The following is a 20,443-nucleotide window of genomic DNA, read 5'->3' as shown; positions in this document are numbered from 1 at the left end:
AAGCGCCGCTCCCCCCCCCCCCCCCCCCAGCGTGTCGGCGCCAATCGGAAGCAGTGTGTGTGTGTGTTTGTGTGTGTGCGTGCGTGTGTGTATGTGCGTGTGTATGTATGTGTGTGTGTGTATGTGTGTGAGTGTGTCTGTGTGCGTGTGTGCGAGGGCAAATGGCGGGTGGGCCCAGCTCAGGGAGGCCTGGCTAGCAGGTCCCGGGGTCCTGGTGGCGACCCGAGCGCTCGGTCCGCCTGCAGCGGGCGGGTGATTCCTCCTCCACCCCCACCCCCACCCCCGGCCCCGGCGCCTGCGCGCCCGGTCCCGCCCTCCCCGCAGCCTCGGCTCCCGCGCGGCGGCGACGGCGGCGGTTCGTTCCCCCTCCCCCCAGCCCTGGCTCCGGGGGACCCTGCGATGCCGGTCCGCACCGAGTGTCCCCCGCGGGCGGGTGCCTCAGCTGCGTCTGCGGCGTCACTCATCCCGCCGCCGCCCATCAACACCCAGCAGCCCGGCGTGGCCACCAGCCTGCTCTACAGCGGCTCCAAGTTCCGCGGCCACCAGAAGAGCAAGGGGAACTCGTACGACGTAGAGGTGGTGCTGCAGGTGAGCGCCGGGCAGCTGGGCACGGCCCGAGGGCCTCCTCGCGGCGCTCACGGGCCGGGCCTGCTCTGGGCTCCTCGAGCCCGCAGCCGCGGACCGGGCCCTCGCTGCCGGGGCCTCCTGCACCCCTGCACCCAGCGCCTCCTACCCGGGACCTGCCCGGCAGATGTCACACTCTCAAACCCCAGCCCCAACCCACCCCCAGACCCAGAGACTGTGGCGGCCGGCCTCCAACAGACTCCGAAGACTGTCCCACACTTTGACCCGCCGGCTTGGGATCCGGAAGCATCCCCTTGACTAGCTGTCCTTTGGCCTGGGTCCGGTCTTCCCAAGTCCTATACTCCCTACACCAGCCAGCCCTCCCACCAGTCCCTGTTGGAACCTGAACTAACTCTCCGTTCGTTTCCCCTAAACTCGGGACCCTCCCGGCGGCGGCCGGTGTCAGATTCTCACTGAATGAAGCCTGCCCCCCGCCCCTTCATCTCAGAGCCAGGGACCTTCCTCCAACGATTTCCTCCTTTGGAGAATTCAATCAGCACCCCGTCTCGGGGCGGAGGTGGGGGGGGGTGGTAGAGGCCACCTCCCTCCATTGGCTGAGACAGCCACAGCAGGCTTTCTCAGTCCTTGGCTCCCTGAAAACCAGACCAGGTACTCACAGCCTGATACCCCCAATTGCACCGCCTAGTGTTAGGACCTTGTCTCCAGTACCATACTCTGCCTCATTCGGTCTGTTTATGGTCCAGATACCCAACTGCTCCCACACCAGGCCTCCTACCTCAGGCTTCTTACCTTAGCTTGCGCTGTAGTTAACTTCCCATCCTTGGCAGTTCCCCTGTCCTCTCCCCAGACAACACCTCACACCTTGATCTGGTTGATTTCTGTTGCTGACTTCAGTGCTGCTGATTTTTACCTGCACAAGCCCAGGGCTTCCAGCTGCTGATGCCCAAGTACTGGGAAACAAAACTCACCCAGTTTTGTTTTGTGTCCACTTACCTTCCCCTATTGACCTGGATACCTGAGTACTGGCTGCCAGCTCCCAGTCCCCGGACAGCTTTGGAATTCTAATTTCATTTGCTCTGTCCTTTCCTTTCCCTAACTTTGTATCTCTCTCTCCCGTGATACTTTTCCCAGCTGAAGGAGACTGGAGGTTCCCTTTAAACTCCATTCTCCACTATATTGTTCTTCCTAGGTGTTAGCCTGACTGAGGACCCATTTTTCCCTTTCTTGTATGCATTTTCCCCTAATGCCACCTCCTAGGCTATTCCCCAAATCCTGCCCCTTGAAAGCCCTTCCAGAGGGTTCAGAGCTATATGCTGCCCCAGGGTTTCTGTGAGAAAGCAGAATGTACAATGTGCCTGCCCTACCACCCTTTGCCCTTCTAGTTTCCTGTCTTGGATTCTTCTGAGAATGTACTTTCCCTCCCCAAAGACAGTGAGGGCGTCTCTTCTAACTTGTAGCACACTCATCAGCCCTTTTCTTACTGTTTTAACGGAGTAAGTTTTCTCTGGTTTTTGATTTTTGATTGGGGAAAACCATTGCCTTGTTAATTGTATATCTGTTTTGTAAAGTTCTATCATGGACTGTGATACTTATTGTTCATCAGAAAGTTCCTATGGCCGAGATATTTCAGTCCTCATAACTGCCTTATCTGGAGATTTTTTTTCCTTAAAATGTAAGAATCTAGTATGAAAGTTAGGCTTCTAAAAAAAAAAATCAGTCATAAAATTCTGGAAATAAGATCCCAGTGTAGATCGTGTTTAGAATGGTCCTTGATCTGTGCCTGATGGTTTCCAGTGTAGTAGGGAACAGCTGGCACGGGTAACTAGGTGTCCAAGGGAAGTCTGCTTTGGTTCCTACAGCACCTGCTCCTTTCTCTCATTAGTGTGGTGTTCCCACTCTTGTCAGGTGCCAGTGTCCTTGAGCCAGTGGAAGTAGTAATTGAGTTGGGGCATGGCTGATAGGGGTCAGGTGGCCCAAGCCCTGGAGTAGGTTGGCTTGTGGTTGGTCATGCCATGGAATGCTGCCCCACATTTGGACTGGTGAGCTGCTTGTTCATCATTATGACCAAGTGGAGGCATGGGAATTTCCCTATCACCCGCTCTTTCAGCTAACACTAGTTTCTTAGGCACAGCCTTTTGAGAAAATATCTGTTGTTCATAATTCAGCTGCTTTCTGCTTGTTTTTCTCATTTAGTTTAGCTGAAAATACTTTTAGGAGGCAGAATAATATGGTGGACACAGGCATGTACTCTGAAGTCAGATCAATGCTAAAAATAAAAAGTACACCTGCTTGTTTTTCTTTTTAAGAACTTTTGTTGAGATATAACCCACATACCATACAGTTTATCTATTCAAAGGGCACACTTAGTTTTTAGAATGTTCACAAAGTTGTATAACTGTCATCTAATTTTAGAACATTTTTATTACCCCCAAAAGAAACCCTCATAGCCCTTAGCCATCACCTCCCCCAACACATACTAATCCTAGCCCAATTTTTTCTTCAAATTTACATATTCTGAGGCTTGGTATAGTGGTACATGCCTATAATCACAAAACTCAGGAAGCTGAGGCAAGAGGATTGCCACCCTGGGCTACAGAATGAGCCCCTTTCTTAAAAACAAACCAAAACCCAGATTCAGCTTTTGCTCATTCTGGACATGTTCAGTAATAGACATGTTTGGTAAATAGTATTTTTCCTTTTGAGATTGGCTTCTTTAACAGCATATTTTTAGAGCTCATCCACATCAACATTGTCAGTACTTCACTACTTTCTATTGTTGCCCATTGTAAACACTGTATGTTGTATAGATATTATTTAGTCATTAACCGGTTAATGGACATTTTAGATTATTCTCTGGGGCTATTATCAATAATGCTGTTAAAACATTCATATACAAGTTTTTTGTTAATTTTTGAGATGTGGGTCCCCGTATATTGCCTAGGCTAGCTTTGAACCCCTGTCTCAAGTACTCCTCCTACTTAAGTCTTCCCAAGTACTGGTACTGTATCACTATACCCAAGTTGTGTAAAGTTTTTATGTGCAAGTATGTTTTTATTTCATTTGAGTAGATAGATACCTAGGAGTAGAATTGCTGGGGCATATCGTATCTTTGTGTTTAATATTTTAGTAAACTTAACCAGTGACTTTTTTTTTTTTTGGTCTTTTTGAGACAGGGGTCTCCCTGTAGCCCCAGCTGGCCTAGAATCCCCTGTGTAGACTAGGCTGGCCTTGAATTCACAGAGATCCACCTGTCTCTGTCTCCCGAGTGCTGGGATTAAAGGTGTATACCACCACCCAGCTAACTACCAGTAATTTTTAAAGTGTTTGCACCTTTTTACATTTCCACCAGCAGCATATGGGAGTTCATTGAAACTGTAAATTTCTCAAATAATATATATCTTTTCATGTACTTTTGGAACATTTTGTATATATGTGTGTGGTGTATGTTTGTGTGGGTATGTACACGTGCCTTTGAATGCACGTATATGTGTGTGTGTGTGTGTGTGCACGCGCGCGCGCGCCCTTGTGCATATAGAGGTCAGGTTTCCTCCTCTATTGTTTTCCACCTTATTTTTAAAATATTTATTATTTTTATTTTATGTGTATGCGTGTATTGCCTGCATGTAGGCAAGTGCACCTGTATCGTGCAATGCCCTCAGAAGACAGAAGAGGTTGTCACATCCCCTGGAACTGGAGTTATGGACAGTTGTTAGCTTCCATGTGGGTGCTGGGATTCCAACCTGGGTCTTCTGCAAGAACAGTTAGTGTTCTTAACCACTGAGCCATCTCTCCAGCCCCTCCACTGTATTTTTTAAGACAGGGTCTCTCACTGAATCTGAGCTTGCTGACTAGGCCAAAGAGCCAGTGAACTCCAGTGATTTCCCCAGTACTGGAGTTATAGATTGTACACCACTGCGCCTGGTTTTCATGTGTGTGTAGGGATCCAAATTCAGGTGTCATGCTTGCAGGGCAAACAGTTTACCAACTGAGCCATCTTCTCAGCTCCTAGAACTGTTTTAAGATTGTGGTATAGCAGTTCCTCAGACCTTTGCAGAGTTCTTTGACTGGGTCTTCCCCCTACTCTTACTGCTATTCTTTCCCCCCTGCCATCCCAGTCACCCCCAGTAACGTGAAACCCAGGTCCCTGTGAAAAAAGTATTAAAAAGGGCAACTGTTGGACACAACTCTGCCAGGAGGCCACCTTGCTAAACATTTGCCTTGTCTTTCTCATCGAGGTACTGGCCCCTTATTTGCTGAGAGATGGGGCTGGGGCCTATGATTTGAGTTCACCCATCATTGAGATTGATTGGGCAGAATGGAAGAGACACGTGGTTGAATGGAGGCCAAACAGAAGGATTCTGATTCTTGAGCATACAAACGTCAACCAATTTACAGTTCAATTTTTAATCTTATTAGCAAGTATTTCTTCCACCTCATAGATACCATTTAGTTCTGGAACCCCAAACTGTATTGAGTTCTCTAAGAATCACATAAGTGAAATTTAAGGCCTCAGGCTCAGAGTGTTCTTTAATAAAAACTTTCTGCTGAGCCATGTGAGTATGGACCAGCTGTTTTACGTATTTCCAGTGCCAAGATCAGCAGGTGAAGATACTGAAATACTTTGCAGTTTTTACATGGAATACCTTTGACACCAGAACCAAGCTGTGAAAGCCCTTTGGCTTCTGCTTTGCTTTGGTGGTGACATCCTCTAGCTGACTAGGTTCATTACAGTTAAGGACTGACTGAGAACTTGATTTGTGTTAGAGATGGAAGTAGTTAAATTCCAAAATTCTGGTAGGTACCATTTCTACCTTCTTCAAATGAGACCTCATTTCACATGAAAATCTCCATATGTTCTAGCTACCACTATACTACTTTGCTTTGATTCAGAGGTTGTTAGGCAGTTTCAGGGTTTGTCATAATTAAATTCACTTTAAGTCTGAAACTGCCTGCTCAGGACAATTCTGTACGGGTTTTGGTGAGATTTATGAGTTAGTGTAATTCCTACTCCAGATAGCTTTTTTTTTTTTCCATTTCAAAATAGCACACACAGGGCTGGGGATATAGCTCGGTTGATGAATGCTTGCCTAGCATGCACAAAGTCCTGAGTTTGCTCTCCACATAAATCATGCATGGCAGTGCATATCTGTAATCCCAGTACTTAAGAGGATCAGAATTTCAAGGTCTTCCTCCATTGGATAGTGAGTTTGAGGCCAGGCTGGGCTGCATGAGGCCCTGTCTCCAACAACAACAGCCCCCCCCCCCGACAGATCAGTGACCTATTTGACATTCCTGGAGTTTGGTCTTTTGGTGACTTTCCTAGAACTGAATACTGTAGGCACATATTCCCACTAGGAGGAGAAGGCAAAGAGGCACTTTTTCCCTCATGTGCCTCTTCAAAAGCCACTGGTCCTCCCCAGACACTCAGGAGACTTACACATCTGATTGGCCAGATCTAGGTAACTCATTCCTAAACCAATGACTGATAGGAAATGGGGGCCCATACTTCTTTCACATCTACCAGTGATAACCCATCACTGGTTCTGCCAGCGTGGAAAAGAGGAAGTTGGTTGTTGAATAGGCATCTGGCAGTGTCTCAGCAACCTCTGATTAGTGACTGCTGAACATGAGAGTCTCTTGTGCATGTTATTCCTGTTTATCTTAGTCTCCTGGCTCTTCAGTAAGAAACCCAAGTCTGTATATTAAATAAACCAAACTACCATTCACAGTATGTCAGAGTTTTGGTTCATAATTTAAATTTATGCCATGTAAGTCTACATAAGGTACTGTTCTTGAATATTCTGCTCATTTCATAAGGAAATAATGCAGGATGGTGTTTAGTGTCAATAACAAGGCAGGAATAGCTCTCTCAAGCCAGTGACTGAGCAGCAGGGAAATGGAAATGATCTAGAAAGACATTTAGGGTTAGGGATGACTCCGTGTATGCAGGTAGAGAGGGTCTTTGTGCCTAGCAATGCACAAAGTCTGCAGATGTAAGAGATGAGCAGAAAATGAGTGACCAGGCCTGACTGTTCCAGAAGGCATGTCATTCAGAATATATTGCTGGAGGGAGTGAAAGGGTCCCAGGATAATTTTCATCATCAAAACAGGCATGTATGCCTGATGTGGTGGTGCATGCCTTTAATCCCAGCACTTGGGGAGGCAGAGGCAGGTGGATCTCTGGGATCCAATCCAGCCTGGTCTCCATAGCAAGTTCCAGGCCAGCTGTGGCTACAGGGAGACCTTGTCTCAAAAAGATGCCCCCCCCCAAAAAAAAAGGCAAGTGTGGGGAAGACTTGGGAAGGTACAAAACGCTGTCCGAGGCTTGGGCTGTGCCAGGTGCATACTGCCTCTAGGCCTCCCTACCTGGCCTCAGGATTTCTGAAACATCCCCAGTGTGTTTCCAGTGGGTTCATTTGTAATGCAGTGTCCTTTCTTTGCAGCATGTGGACACAGGGAATTCTTACCTTTGTGGGTACCTGAAGATTAAAGGCCTTACGGAGGTGAGTGCTCATTGCTGGAGCTGGCTGAAAGTGAGTGGCTTACTCAGCAGCATAGTCCCATGTCTATCTAAGATCTCTCAAAGCTCTGTCACCAGGTGGGGAGCATAACTCCTGACAGTTTTTGTTGTTCTGTTAGGAAGTATATAGTCACAATTTTTTTTTCCGCTTTGGTCCTGGGAATGGAACCTAGGACTTCATAAATGCAAGCATGTACTTTACCACTGAGCTACACCCTCAGCTCCTTACAATATGATTAGTTTTTTGGGGTGTTGGATTTTTGGGAGGTTGGGTTTTTTTGTGATGATTGGGTTTTTTTTTTTTTTAGACAGGTTAGCCCAGGTTAGCCTCAAACTTGAGTTACTTCTGTCTCAGCCTCTGGAGTACTAAGATTACAGCTATGTACCATCATGCCTGGCAGTATTACTCCCTTTTTTAAGAAAAATGATAGGGACTAAAGAGATGGCTCATCAGTTAAGAACGCTTGCTGCCATCAGAGTTCATATCCAAGCACCCATATAACAAGCTGAGAATCCTGTGCATTCCTATAACCCCAGCTCCAAGGAGGGCAGAGACAAGAGAGTTGCTGGAACTTGCTGACTTCTAGCCTAACCAAGAAAATGTAAGCCGTAGGTTCAAGAAGAGACTGCCTCAAAGAAATAGGTGGAAAGTGATAAAGGACATCTGATACCCATTTCTACCTACATACACATACACACCTTTAAAAAAAAAAGAAAAAGAGGGACTGGAGAGACAGCTCAGTGGTTAAGAGCACTTGCTGCTCTTTCAAAAGATCCGAGTTCAGTTCCCAGCACCCATGTTGGGCAACTTACAACCACGTATAACTCCAGCTCCAGGGGGTCTGGTCCCTTCTTCTGGCCTTGGTAGACACCTGCACATACACATAAATAAGTTAATTTTTCAAAAGAAAAAGAAAAGTAGAGTGAAAACATAACTACCACCCTTATTATAAATTTAACCATCTCTGAGATAGTTGTCGTCAATCATACGAGAGGTTTTGGAAGTTTTTAAACCCTATGGTTCATTGGAATGGTGAAAAGTGAAAGTCTAGCTTTTAGCCTGCTGAGTAAAAATAGAGCAGTTTCTGTCTTCTGGCCCAACTTTCTAACCCTTGGGACTCCTGGGATTTAGAAGGCAAAGACAAGCATCTTTTTTTTTTTTTTTTTTTTTTTTTTTCCTTCTTCTTGTTTAGAAGAGGAAGAAGGATACCTACTAGTCACGAACTCCCCTTTGATGGGTGGTTGGGCATAACCCTACTGCAGCATCCTGTGGCCTTTTATTGTTTCATGTAGTCTTGATCAGCCAGCAAGACTGGGCTGGCTAGATAGAGTCTGCTATAGCCTCACTCAGCCCCTTTCTGAATCTGTGGCCTTTAATTTCTCAGGTCTCTTCCTTTCAGCTTTGGCATGTATAAAGTGAGAATTAAAAATCCCTGCTATGCTCCTCAGATGACTTGTCCTAGTGTGGTGCATGCTAAATGGCAATGTGGCCCAAATGTGGAGCACTACCCCTTGCTCTATGTGGCTTTAGCCTTCTCCTGCAGGAGTGAGTATTCCATTCCCTGGGATGTGTATTCCTGAGACAGAAGGTATCTTCCCCATCTCTGAAACTTATCCAATCAGAGAAGGATAGAAAGTGATGACAAAAAAGAGATTCTAGCTGGGCATGGTGGTGCATGCCTTTAATCCCAGCACTTGGGAGGCAGAGGCAGGCAGATCTCTGTGAGTTCAAGGCCAGCCTGGTCTACATAGCGAGTTCCAGGTCAGCTGGGGCTATAGGGAGACCCTGTCTCAAAAAGACCAAAAAAATAAAAAGAGAGAGATTCTAACTTTTGGATTTGTCCTAGGAGAAAACAAGTAGCAAAATATAGTATACTCAACTCAAGGCAGCCAGTACATTTGTTCATGGAATACAGAACATAACCTTTTAAGGAGACTAACAAAATATGTGATACTTTGGAACATTAGCAGTGACTCCAAAGGCAGTCTCTTGGGTTGTAAGAAACAGATTTGAAATGGTAAGTAGCTCTAGAAATCTGGAAACAGTATCCAGAAGTGCTAATAGTTAGAGCTCCTTCAAAAGCAAATTGCCCTACCTAGGAAAGTTCTTCCTGGGGAAAGGTGCTGGCATGGCCCTTGAATAGGGCTAGCCCACAGGGATCATCTGTGATCCATAGCTAAAGAGGCCTTGGGGGACCCATGCCTCCCCTGCTGGTCTGCGCACGTGCAGCACTGGGCTGTGCCATATGTCTGTAGAGCACTTAGTGAAAGGCAGTAGGTACATTGCCCGAGATTCCCACAGCCTGCCCAGGACACAGGATGCATAGAATTTTTCTTTAGTAACTTTTTATAGCTTTATACATACATACTTAACATACCAGGTAGCTCATCTATTTAAACTGCAGTTCTTTGGTGTTTGAAACAAAACATTACTATAGCCCTAGCTTGTCTAGAACTCACTGTTGTAACCCGGATTGGCCTCAAACTCACAGCCCTTCTGCCTTAGATTCCTAAGCACTGGGATCACAGGCATGCACCATTATACCTGGCTAAAATGTGTAATTCATTATAGGTTTTTAGTATAGTGACAGAGTTGTGCAACTGTTTAACTTATAGGTTCATAAATATAATGTGTGGTAGCTATATTTAGCCAAATACAGAAAACTGTAATGGATTGTTAAGTTTTGTTGGTTTTTTTTGCCTGTATTAATTGTTTTTATATGCTTTCCCATAAGTTTTAAAATATCAAATGTGAACTGGGCATAGTGGTACATGCCTTTAATCCCGGCACTCGGGAGGCAGAGACAGGGGGTCTCTGAGTTTGAAGCCAGCTGGGGCTACAGGAAGACCCTGTCTCAAAAAGACAAAAAAAAAACCTAATGTGGATTTACTCACTTATTACTGGCCTTCCTGAAGACACACACATAAAATTTAAAAATAAATTTTTGCCAGGCATGGTGGTGCACTCCTTTAATCCCAGGACTTGGAAGGCAGAGGCAGGAGGATCTCTGAGTTCAAGGTCAACCTGGTCTACATAGCAAGTTCCAGGCCACTTTGGGCTACAGAGAGACCCTGTCTCAAAAAGACCAATTAAATAAACAAGTAAATAATTTTTTTAGAGATTTCTACTAGGAAAGCCCCCCACCCCATTTCTTCAGTCTGTACATGTACAAGGCTATGAGAACCCCAGCCCAATACTGTTAGTGTAGGAGGTTGAAGTTCTGTAACTCCAGTTCCAGGGTAATCCGAGGCTCTCTTCTGACCTCCACAAGCACACTTACATATATGCAGCAGTACACTCATACACATAAAATAAAAATAATAAGCCAGCCATGGTGGCACATGCCTTTAATCCCAGTATGTGGGAGGCAGAGGCAGGTGGATCTCTGTGAGTTTGAGGCCAGCCTGGCCTTCATAGTTCCAGGACAGCTGGGGCTACAGGAAGACCCTGTCTCAAAAAGACCAAAATAAATAATAATAAATAGTTTTTTTAAAAAAAGAAAATGGAGGGAGGAAGACTAGGTAAATGGCACCATTGGTAAAGTGCATGCTACTAAGCCTGAGGACCTAAATTTAGATTCCCAACACCTACATAAAAAAGCCAGGTGTACCATACATGTCTGTAACCCTATATAGCAGGGATGGAGAAGGAGTATTCCCAGAGTTTGCTGGCCAGCCAGTCCAGCCAATTGTTGAGTACCAGATTCATTAAGAGACCTGTCTCAAAAGATGAGGTGAAGAACAGTAGAGGAAGACACTCTGACCTCCATACTCATGCACACACATAGCACATTCGTGAAAAATGAACAAGTTCTAAGGTGTAACTCAGTGGTAGAAAACTTGCCTATTGTGCATAAGACCCTGGATTCCACTCAGCACTGCAAAATATAATTTAAAAAGCACACTTCAGAAGTGGAATCACAGAACAGGCTTCCTTAGTGATCTTGGCCTTGCTATGAAATGTTTCCTAGTGCCCCTGAGCCAGAGGGCTGTGCAGTGTCTTTCAGGAGGGTCCTGAGTAAAAGAAGTGGCAAAGTTACCAGAATAGGTCATTTTAAATAAATGTACATTCAGAATAAGAAGTATGCAGTGCAAAGGTGGGCCCGCTATAGTCCTTGGACCAGCAAGGAGTAATCTACCATTTCCTAGCCAATTATTCACAAACTAACCCCTGAGAAAGCCCAGGGTCTTGACCAGTGAGGGTAAGGGGTTGATTGGTTGATTGTTGAAGTTTTCTTTTTTGTTTTGTTTTGTTTTGTTGTTGTTGTTGTTTAATTTTTTTATTTTTATTTTATGCGTATGAGTAGGTGTACTTGTGTTGTGCAGTGCCCAAGGAGGCCAAAAGAAGGTGCCAGATCTCCTGGAACTAGAGTTATGGGCACTTGTTTGCTGCCATGTAGGTGCTGGGAATCAAACTCAGGTCCTCTGGAAGAGTGGCCAGTGCTCTTAACTGCTGAGTCATCTCTCCAGCCCCCTTATTGGTGGTTTTGAGAAACACAGAAAAATGGTAGATGTTTTACTGTGTTAAATTTTTATTCCATTATTTTCTTTCTAAACAACTATTACAGCTCATTTTTTAAATCGTGTCTTTGTAAAATGGTTGTATTTTATATTACAGACATGATTTACATATTTTTCTTATATAAATTATCCTTAATTCATATGACAGAATTAAATGTTTTTTCCATCATATCTTAGGTATATCTTCCAAAGATGTTTCCAACCCTGGAAACTTCAAGAATAGGGGTAAAGGAGGCAAAGGACAAGAGAACTTGAGAGTGAGGGGAGGGCTGCTTGTCTGGGGTCAAGGGAGACTCAGCTCTGGACACCAGTTTTGGAGCCTCTTTGGATATGCGCTCTAGAAAGTAGAGTCTGCTAAGTTGTGCTCTGCTTTGTCTGTAGAAGAGTCCAAGTCTGTGGTAGAAAACACAGAAATCCTTTTCCAAGAAACCAGAACTTGGCAAGTTGAAGTCAAAGAAGAGCTCTCTGCCCTGACAAAGTCCTCAAAGTCTTAGAGCCCCTCCACTATTTGGGCAGCTAAATTCAGGTTCATTTCACAGTCTGTTGGCAAATCAGCAGGATCTAGCCATATAGTTGATCTTGTCAGAGCATTAGGAAGAAGTTATAGCAAGATTGATTCTTTCCATAAGATGAAAATAGGAGGGGCAGGGGGCTCAGTAGGAGAGCACATTTTTGGCAGGCATGAGGCCCTGGGTTCTACCAAGACAATGGTAAAATGTTCATTCAGGGTCTGAGTATATAGCTCAGTGGAAGAGCAATCACTCAGCATGTGCAGAACCCTGAATTTAGATCTCCAGCATACTGCAAACAAAACCAGAAATGTTCATTTAATGTCTTGCTTGGATAATTTGCCTTTTGCTATAGGAGTATCCGACCCTTACGACCTTCTTTGAAGGGGAAATAATCAGCAAAAAACACCCTTTCTTAACTCGCAAGTGGGATGCAGATGAAGATGTTGATCGGAAACATTGGGTGAGTAAGGCTATGCTCTGCCCTGGGCAGCAGAGGTCAACTGGAGACTGCAGACCTGCAACCAGAGGCCTTCCCCCTCACTGAGAGTTAGTTGGGGCCTATTCCCACACGCAAGCCACAGTTGCCCCACTATCCTGAAGAGAGTTCAGATTCTGCTGATCCTCCTTTTTTTATTATTATTACTACTATTTTATTGCCTGAATGTTAAGTGCACCTGTATCGTGCAGTGCTAAGAAAAGGGCATTAGATCCCCTGGAACTGGAGTTACAGACAGTTGTTAGCTGCCATGTAGGTGCTGGGAACTGAGCAAGAGCAGTTAGTGCTCTTAGCCATTGATCCATCTCTCCAGCCCCTAACCTTTTTTTTATTATTAGTTTTTTTATGAGTGTCTTGCCTGTATGTATATATGGAGTTTGAGTTATAAACAGTTATGAGCCACCATGTAGGTGCTAGGAACTAATCTTAGATCCTCTCCAAGAACAGCCAGTGCTCTAAACCTCTGAGCTATTTCTCCATCCCTGATCCTCCTCTTAAGTAACACAATCCCCAAGTTCCATGCACAGCTCAGTACAGCTATTAGAATTGGCCAGTGTCCTCTGTCCTGCCCACCTGTCTGCTCATCTTTTCCTATCATCAACTACTCCTGTCATCTCTATATGGGGAAACCCCATGAGACAGGTAGCAGTTGCCTCTCATGTCTGGGTTGGCCCACAGCAGACATGCTGTTCATGGAAATCCAGTGAGGGCAGAACTGCCTTGCTTCTTTTTGTCTCATCCTAATAGACTCAGGACAGACTTAACCTACAAACAATCCAGATAGTGCTGAGAAATTCAGGTTCCCTGTCCTTAGTGTGCAGTATTCTCATTCCCCAGTGGTAAGCATTTCAAGACAATTTAGAGCTACTGCCCTGAGCTCTCTCCTCTGGTTATTATACAAGTTTTTTGTCTTCAGAAATGTGTTTTGTTTGTTTGTTCTTTGTTTTGTTTTATTTTATGTGTATGGCTGTATTGACTACATATATGTAAGTGCACCCATGTCATGCAATGCTCTCGGAGTTCAGAAGAGGGTGTTGGATTTCTCTGGAACTGGAGTTATAGACAGTTGTTAGCCACCATGTTGGTTCTGGGAATCAAACCCAGGTCTCTTAACCACTGAGCCATCTGTCCAGCCCCTGTTTGTTTTGTTTTTGTTTTTGTTTTTGAGACAGAATCTCCCTGTAGCCCCAGCTGGCCTGGAACTCACTAGGTAGACCAGGCTGGCCTGGATCTCATAGAGATCCACCTGCCTCTGCCTCCTGAGACCTGGGATTAAAGGTGTGCATCACCATGCCCAGCCTGTTTGTTTGGGGTTTTCTTGGGGGAAATGGGGGTTGAAAACTTTGGGGGTTTTTGTCTTGTCACAACAACCTTCGGCTTAGTCACCCATGGTGACAATGACTTTGGTTTGGGGGTTTGTTGTTTGGTTTGGTTTTGTGTTTGATTGTTTGTTTGTTTGTTTGTTTGTTTGTTTTGAGAAAGGGTCTTCTTTTATAACTCTGAGTGGCCTGAAACTCAGCCATCCTTTTGCCTCAAGTCTCCCAAATACTGGAATAACAGTTGTGGGCCACCATGCCCAGCTGCTTTTGGTATTGGAGACAAGTCTTGCTATGTTTATCTTGAGTTTACACTGTGAGACAAACTGTACTTGTGCTACCATTTTCTCTAGAACCAGACCTGGTCTTGCACCCTCAAATTACCTGTGAATGACCCTTAAAGCTGATGTCATGGTCATCAAATCAAGATTCCATATGTCTCATATTTACATGACAACATCTAGCACTTAGTATGTTGTGTATACCTTTTTGTTTTTTTTGGTCTTTTGGAGACAGGGTCTTCTTATAACCCCAGCTTGCCTGGTGTGGAACTCACTTTGCAGACCAGACTAGCTTGAACTCACAGAGATCCACCTGCCTCTGCCTCCTGAGTGCTGGGATTAAAGGCATGCACCACCATGCCTGGCATACTTTGATTCATGTGTACCTTTAAACTTTGACCTTTACTTTAGATGATTTTTTGTTTTTGCTTTTGTTTGGTTTTTTTTTTTTTTTTGAGAAAGGGTCCCCTTCTAGCATCAGCTAGCCCTGAACTCACTATGTTGACCAGGATTGCCTTTATCTCACAGAGATCCACCTGTTTCTGCCTCCCAAGTGCTGGGATTTAAGTGTGCTACCACACCCCGCTCAAATGTTTTCTTATAAAGTACGTGCTTACTTAAAAATATTTGGAGACCAGGCATGGTGGTGCAGACCTTTAATCCCAGCACTCAGGAGGCAGAGACCAGTAGATCTCCATGAGTTCAAGGCCAGCCTGGTGTACATAGTGAGTTTCAGACCCAGCGCCCCCCCCACCCAATTTTTTTTTTTTTTGAGAAAACAAGCTACAGTGGGTGGATCTATAAAGACAATGAGTAAAACTAGGCAAATACTAATCTCCCTCTGACTCTTGTGGGTCCTTGTATCTGTGAGTGTGTTCAACTGACTGTGGATTGGAAATGTTTGAGAAAAGTGGCTCATTGGTCTAGAAATGTGATTCTTGCTTAGGGTACAAGAAAATGTTAGTAAAAAATATTGTGCCTCAGAATGCATAATAAACTACTTTCCTTTGTCATTTTTCTCTGCACAGTACAGTATAACAACTGTCTGTAGAGCATCCACATTGCATTCCAGTAACCTAGAGTCTATTAAAAGTGTCTAGAAGAATGTACACAGGTCACCTACAGATACTGAACCATGTTATCTGAGGGACTTGAATGTCTGAGGATTTCCATGCCTGTGGAGGGTCCTAGACACCAAAGGATAGCTATAGGTTCTTTGGTTTGGTTTGGGTTAGATTTGGGGGTTTTTTGTTGTTGTTGTTGTTGTTTTAAATCTGTTTGAGTCAGGGTCTCCTTGTATCCCTAGATGACCTGGAACTCAACTATATAGACCAGGCCTTGAACTCACAGAGATCTGTCTGCCTCTGACTCCCAAGTGCTGGAATTAAAGATGTGTCACCACACCCAGTTGAGGTCTCCTTTTTTAATTTGTCCCCTTCCCAGTTTCTACCTGAGTAGCTGTAGTTCCATCCATGTAGATACTGGGAAGTTCCCTCTCTCTCTCTCTCTCTCTCTCTGAACACTCTGGCTTCCATGTGCACCCATTCTCTCTCCCTCTCTCCCTCTCCCTCTCCTCCTCCCCTCCCTCTCCCCCCTCCCTCTGCCTCCCCCTCCCTCTCCCCCTCCCTCTCCCTCTCCCTCTCCTCTCCCCAGCCTAGGGAGTCCTTGAACTTCTGTCCTTGCCTCCCAAGTGCTGGGATTATAGATATCTGTCCCCACACCTGGCTTTTACTAAGTGGCTTGGATGACACTTTTTTGTTTTTGAATTTAGTCTGTGTGTGTAAGAGAGAGAATGAGTGGGTAGAGGGTACACGAATACACATATGTGCCCATGTGTATGGAAGCCAGAGGTCAGCATCAGGTATCTTCTTCTGCACAGTTTATGAGACAAAGTCTTCCACTGAGCCTGGATCTCAGCAGTTGGCTCCCCTGACTTACCAGTGAGCTACATCTAGGCTGTCTATCAAACTCCCAGCATTAGGATCACAGATGCATACCACCATGCCTGGCTTTTATGTGGGTGTGAGGGATCCAAACTGAGGTTCTCATGCTTACATAAAGGTACTTTACCAACTGAGCCATCTCTGCAGTCCATTTTGGTTTTTTAGGACAGAGTCTCATGTGGTCCAGGTTGGCCTAGAACTTACGTTGTAGTTAAGGATGACTTTAAACTCTGAATCCTCCTGCCTACACCTCCCAAGTGCTGGGACTTGAGGTCTGCACCACCACCAGCAGCTCCAGCATCACTCTCCTTGTCCCTCCATATTTCCTTACAGAGCTCTCGTGAATCTGCCTTAGCTTTTGTGTTCTAGTGGTAAGGTGTTCTGGAGCTGTGCTTATTTCCACCCCTTGACCTTTTCTTCCAGCTGTGCTCACTGGACACATGCTCCAATAGTGCCTCAGATGTAGTTTGGGTCTGTGTCTACTGTATGACCTTAGCAACTCTTTCCAAGACACATGAACTCAGACACCACCCTTTCCTCATGTGGATCACTGAAACTCTGTTTTTCTTTTAGGGCAAATTTCTGGCTTTTTATCAGTATGCAAAATCATTTAATTCAGATGACTTTGATTATGAAGAACTGAAAAATGGGGATTATGTCTTCATGAGGTGGAAGGTAAGATTGCCCAGGCCATCTCCCTGCACTCCCAGGCACTAGCTCCTGTAGTGCACCTGCTCTTGCTCTTATACCTCCCCACAGGGACTCTATATTGAGTGCTTATCACTCAATTACAAGTGTATACACACTTGTAAAAAGCAGTCATGGTGAGGCTCCAGAACATACATGGCTCAGCTGCTTCTCTTGTTACACTTTTTAGGGGGGCAACAGGTGAATTCGTGCCAGTGGGTACCCCTGATGCTGTGTTATCCTCTCCCTTGTCTTCTCCCACCCAGGAATCCCTGTGCATCTCCAGGATGGAGGTTGGATAAATGCCCTGGCGATCCTTAAGGAGCTTTACTTGAACCTAGCCTTTACTACACTGTATTCCATGAGCTTAAATACCATCAGAGAGTCCAACCACATCCTCTACCCTGGGCCTCTACTTCCCACAGCTCAGGAAATGAAGGACCAGGAATGGAGCATGGGTTTTCCCTCCCTGGCTCTTGGCTTTATCTGGTGCCCCCCCCCCCCAGTGGATTGGCCTTTCCCTAAGAGTCCTGTGTCTCCCTGCTATGGCAGCATGTTCTCTACAACTACATGGAAAGCCATGGAGCAAACTTGTATGAAATTTTGGAAATACATGCCCACCTTCAGTCCCCAGTGTCTGATCTGTAAGGAAAAGGAAAGCTATTTGAATGTGGTACTTTACAGTTTTCATAAAGACCAGTTATCTGAAGTGGCTGCTCCCTGTCTGTACTTTGTGTTGCTGATCATTTGGGAAGTGGAACATGGCTTCCTCGGTAGAGTCACATGAGAGCACACACTGAGCCTCCCTCTGCAGACTGCTTTCTGGTGCATGCTAAGCCTCCCTCTCCAGCCCACTGTCCAGCATACACTGAGCTTCCCTCTCCAGCCCAGTATCCAGTGCACACTGAACCTTCTCCAGCACACTGTCCAGTGGAAAGCATACCAGCTAAACCTTTAAAGCACTTTCCCTGATGTTTAAATTAATTTAATTTTTTTCTCTCATTGCTGAGGATGTAACTTGGGGCTTTGCATATACTAGGCAGGTGCTCTGTCACTGAGCTAGACCTCGACCCTAAATTAAAACTTAAAACAATAATTCTAAGGGTTGACTAAGGCAGAGAAGTGTCCCATTAAATAATTGGAGAGGGTGTTAGGAGCAGAATTTATGGCAGAACATTTGCCCTAGCATGTACCACTTGCCTACCAGGTGCAAGGTCTTGGATTTCATCCCCAGCCCTGAAAAATAAATGAAAACTGGGGCTGGAGAGATAGCTCAATGGTTAAGAACACTGGTTGTTCTTGCAGAAGACCCGGGTTCGAATCCCAGCACCCACATGGCAGCTAACAGTTGCCTGTAACTCCAGTCCTAGGGGATCTGACAGCCTCTTCTGACCTCCACTGGGCATTGCATGACACAGGTACACTTACCTACATGCAGGCAATACACACATACACATAAAATAAAAAAATAAATATATATATATATTTTTTTGTCTTTTTGAGACAGTGTCTCCCTGTAGCCCCAGCTGTCCTGGAACTCACTATGTAGACCAGGCTGGCCTCGAACTCACAAAGATCCACCTGCCTCTGCCTCCCAAGTGCTGGGATTAAAGGTAAGCACCACCATGCCCAGCCAATAAATAAATAATTTTTTTTTAAAAAAGAATTAAAAGCTTTTTAAAGTAATGGAGTTATCTCTAAAGAATTTCTCTTAGGGTAACACATGGAATTTTGGTTGGCCTCCAGAGGTCCTGGGGCTTCTGACCCCATCTCCCAGAAAACAGGAGCAAGGACATAGCCTTTCGCCACCAGTACAGGTGGCAAATTTGCCTGTCTTTATAATGTGTCTGGCACTAACAGTGCTGTTCTTATGGCTTTGATGAGGTATTGAGCTTTGACAAGGTGTCACAGGGGTTCCTGCCTCAGAATGACCACAGACTGATTGGAGGTATTCGGAGCCCAACAAACAGTTCCTGGAAACCAGAACTAAAGTGTGCTCTTCCCAAGTTATTCTGTCAGAGGTCTCTGAGAGGTAGATAGAGAAGCAGGAAGATGGATATTAATTAGTCTGTTAGATCCCCAGCCATGGTCCCTTCTCTTGAGTTGCTGATCTTTATGAGCTCACCACAGGGGTTTGACACTTTAGTAGGAAAAATGCTTCAGTGACACATGAATACCACCTTGAACTCAAGCAGAGACCCTGCACTTGAGCCTGACCATGTGGTCATAGTTTTGTTGTTGTTTTGTTTTGTTTTTTCTGGTGGTTCTTAGAGCCCTCTGGTGCCTTACTGAGAGGCAGGGTTTTGACTGATCCCACATCTGTGTGCAGGAGCAGTTCCTGGTTCCAGACCACACAATCAAAGACATCAGCGGTGCTTCCTTTGCTGGCTTCTATTACATCTGCTTTCAGAAGTCAGCAGCCTCCATAGAGGGTTACTACTACCATCGCAGTTCAGAATGGTAAGGACCTCCTGACCAGGGCTGCAGCAAAGCCTGCCCCCACCCCAGCCATCAGTCTACCTCTGTCTAAATTCCATACTCTGTGTTGGTGCTGAGGCCCTATTTAAATGATCTCACTTGCTCAGAATAGGGGCTGATTCTTTTTGTTTGGTTTTGGTTTTGGTCTTTTTGAGACAGGTCTCCCTGTAGCCATAGCTGACCTGAAACTTGCTATTATAGATTAGGTCTGGCCTTGAACTCACAGAGATCTGCCTGCCTCTGCCTCCCAAGTGCTGGGATTAAAGGTGTGTACCACCACACCCAACTAGTGGCTCATTCTTATCCATAGAGTGAAGTAAACAAAATGGATAAAAAATGTAAAGTTCATTTCTAGGTGTGCGCGCACGCGCGTGCGTGCGTGTGTGTGTGTGTGTGTGTGTCTCGCGTGTATGTTACGGTACTATGGGTGGAACCCAAGGCCTTGTACCTGGTGGGCAAGTGCTCTACCACTGATCCACACCCAGTAGGTGCTTTCAAGCAATCCTACATTTTCAGCAATTTTACCTCAACCTTCGTAGTTTTGTACTTATTCCTTGCAAATTTAGCAGTCACTATAATGTAACCTAATCCCTTGTGGACAGCATGACTTTTGCTTTCGTGCATTTCCTCTTGATCTGATGAGCTAGGGGCCATGTGAGTTGGCTCCCTGCCTTATGTTCCTCCAAGACCATCAACAGAAGGCCACCTCAAGTGCTGTCTTTTGCTACTTTTGGGGGACCCGCCTTCCTCTTTGCTGTCTGCCTCAGCACCTTGCTATACCTTGAAGGTGAGCCAGATCAGAAAGAGTTGGTTTCTTCTCTGACAATTGTTTCCTTTCAAATTTTATAATCTTTTAACTTATAAGTGAACTTAGCCTTGTTTGATTCAAATTCTTTGTTGGTGGATTTACTGGGTTGGACAGTAATTCAGCTCAGTTTTTAAAACTTTTCATAATCTATAACATCTGACCTTTGTGTCTGGCATCTCACCAGGCATAATGCTCTGAAGAATCCATATTGCAGCACATGTCAGAACTTTTATTTTTTCCATTTTTGAGACATCCTTCACTCTGTACCCCAAGCTGGCCTAAAACTTAGGGCATTT

General features: G+C 45.2%; 1 protein-coding gene across 1 annotated transcript in view; it reads left to right on the top strand.

Annotated features, from left to right (window-relative positions):
- Positions 1-69: 69 nt before the first annotated feature.
- The window catches only part of Gid4 (GID complex subunit 4 homolog), a 27,007-nt gene continuing 6,633 nt past the window's right edge, over positions 70-20,443 (top strand). Inside the window, 7 exon segments of the mRNA XM_008821970.3 lie at positions 70-321; positions 324-361; positions 364-588; positions 7,029-7,088; positions 12,491-12,598; positions 16,748-16,849; positions 19,191-19,321. Of these exon segments, the coding sequence (XP_008820192.2) occupies positions 162-321; positions 324-361; positions 364-588; positions 7,029-7,088; positions 12,491-12,598; positions 16,748-16,849; positions 19,191-19,321 (824 nt within the window). The 5' untranslated portion in view covers positions 70-161.

This window comes from Nannospalax galili, unplaced genomic scaffold, assembly GCF_000622305.1.
Source record: "Nannospalax galili isolate Female #2095 unplaced genomic scaffold, S.galili_v1.0 scaffold1448, whole genome shotgun sequence".
In the NCBI taxonomy this organism is placed as follows: Eukaryota; Metazoa; Chordata; class Mammalia; order Rodentia; family Spalacidae; genus Nannospalax; species Nannospalax galili.
This window is presented reverse-complemented; position numbering and strand designations above follow the sequence as displayed.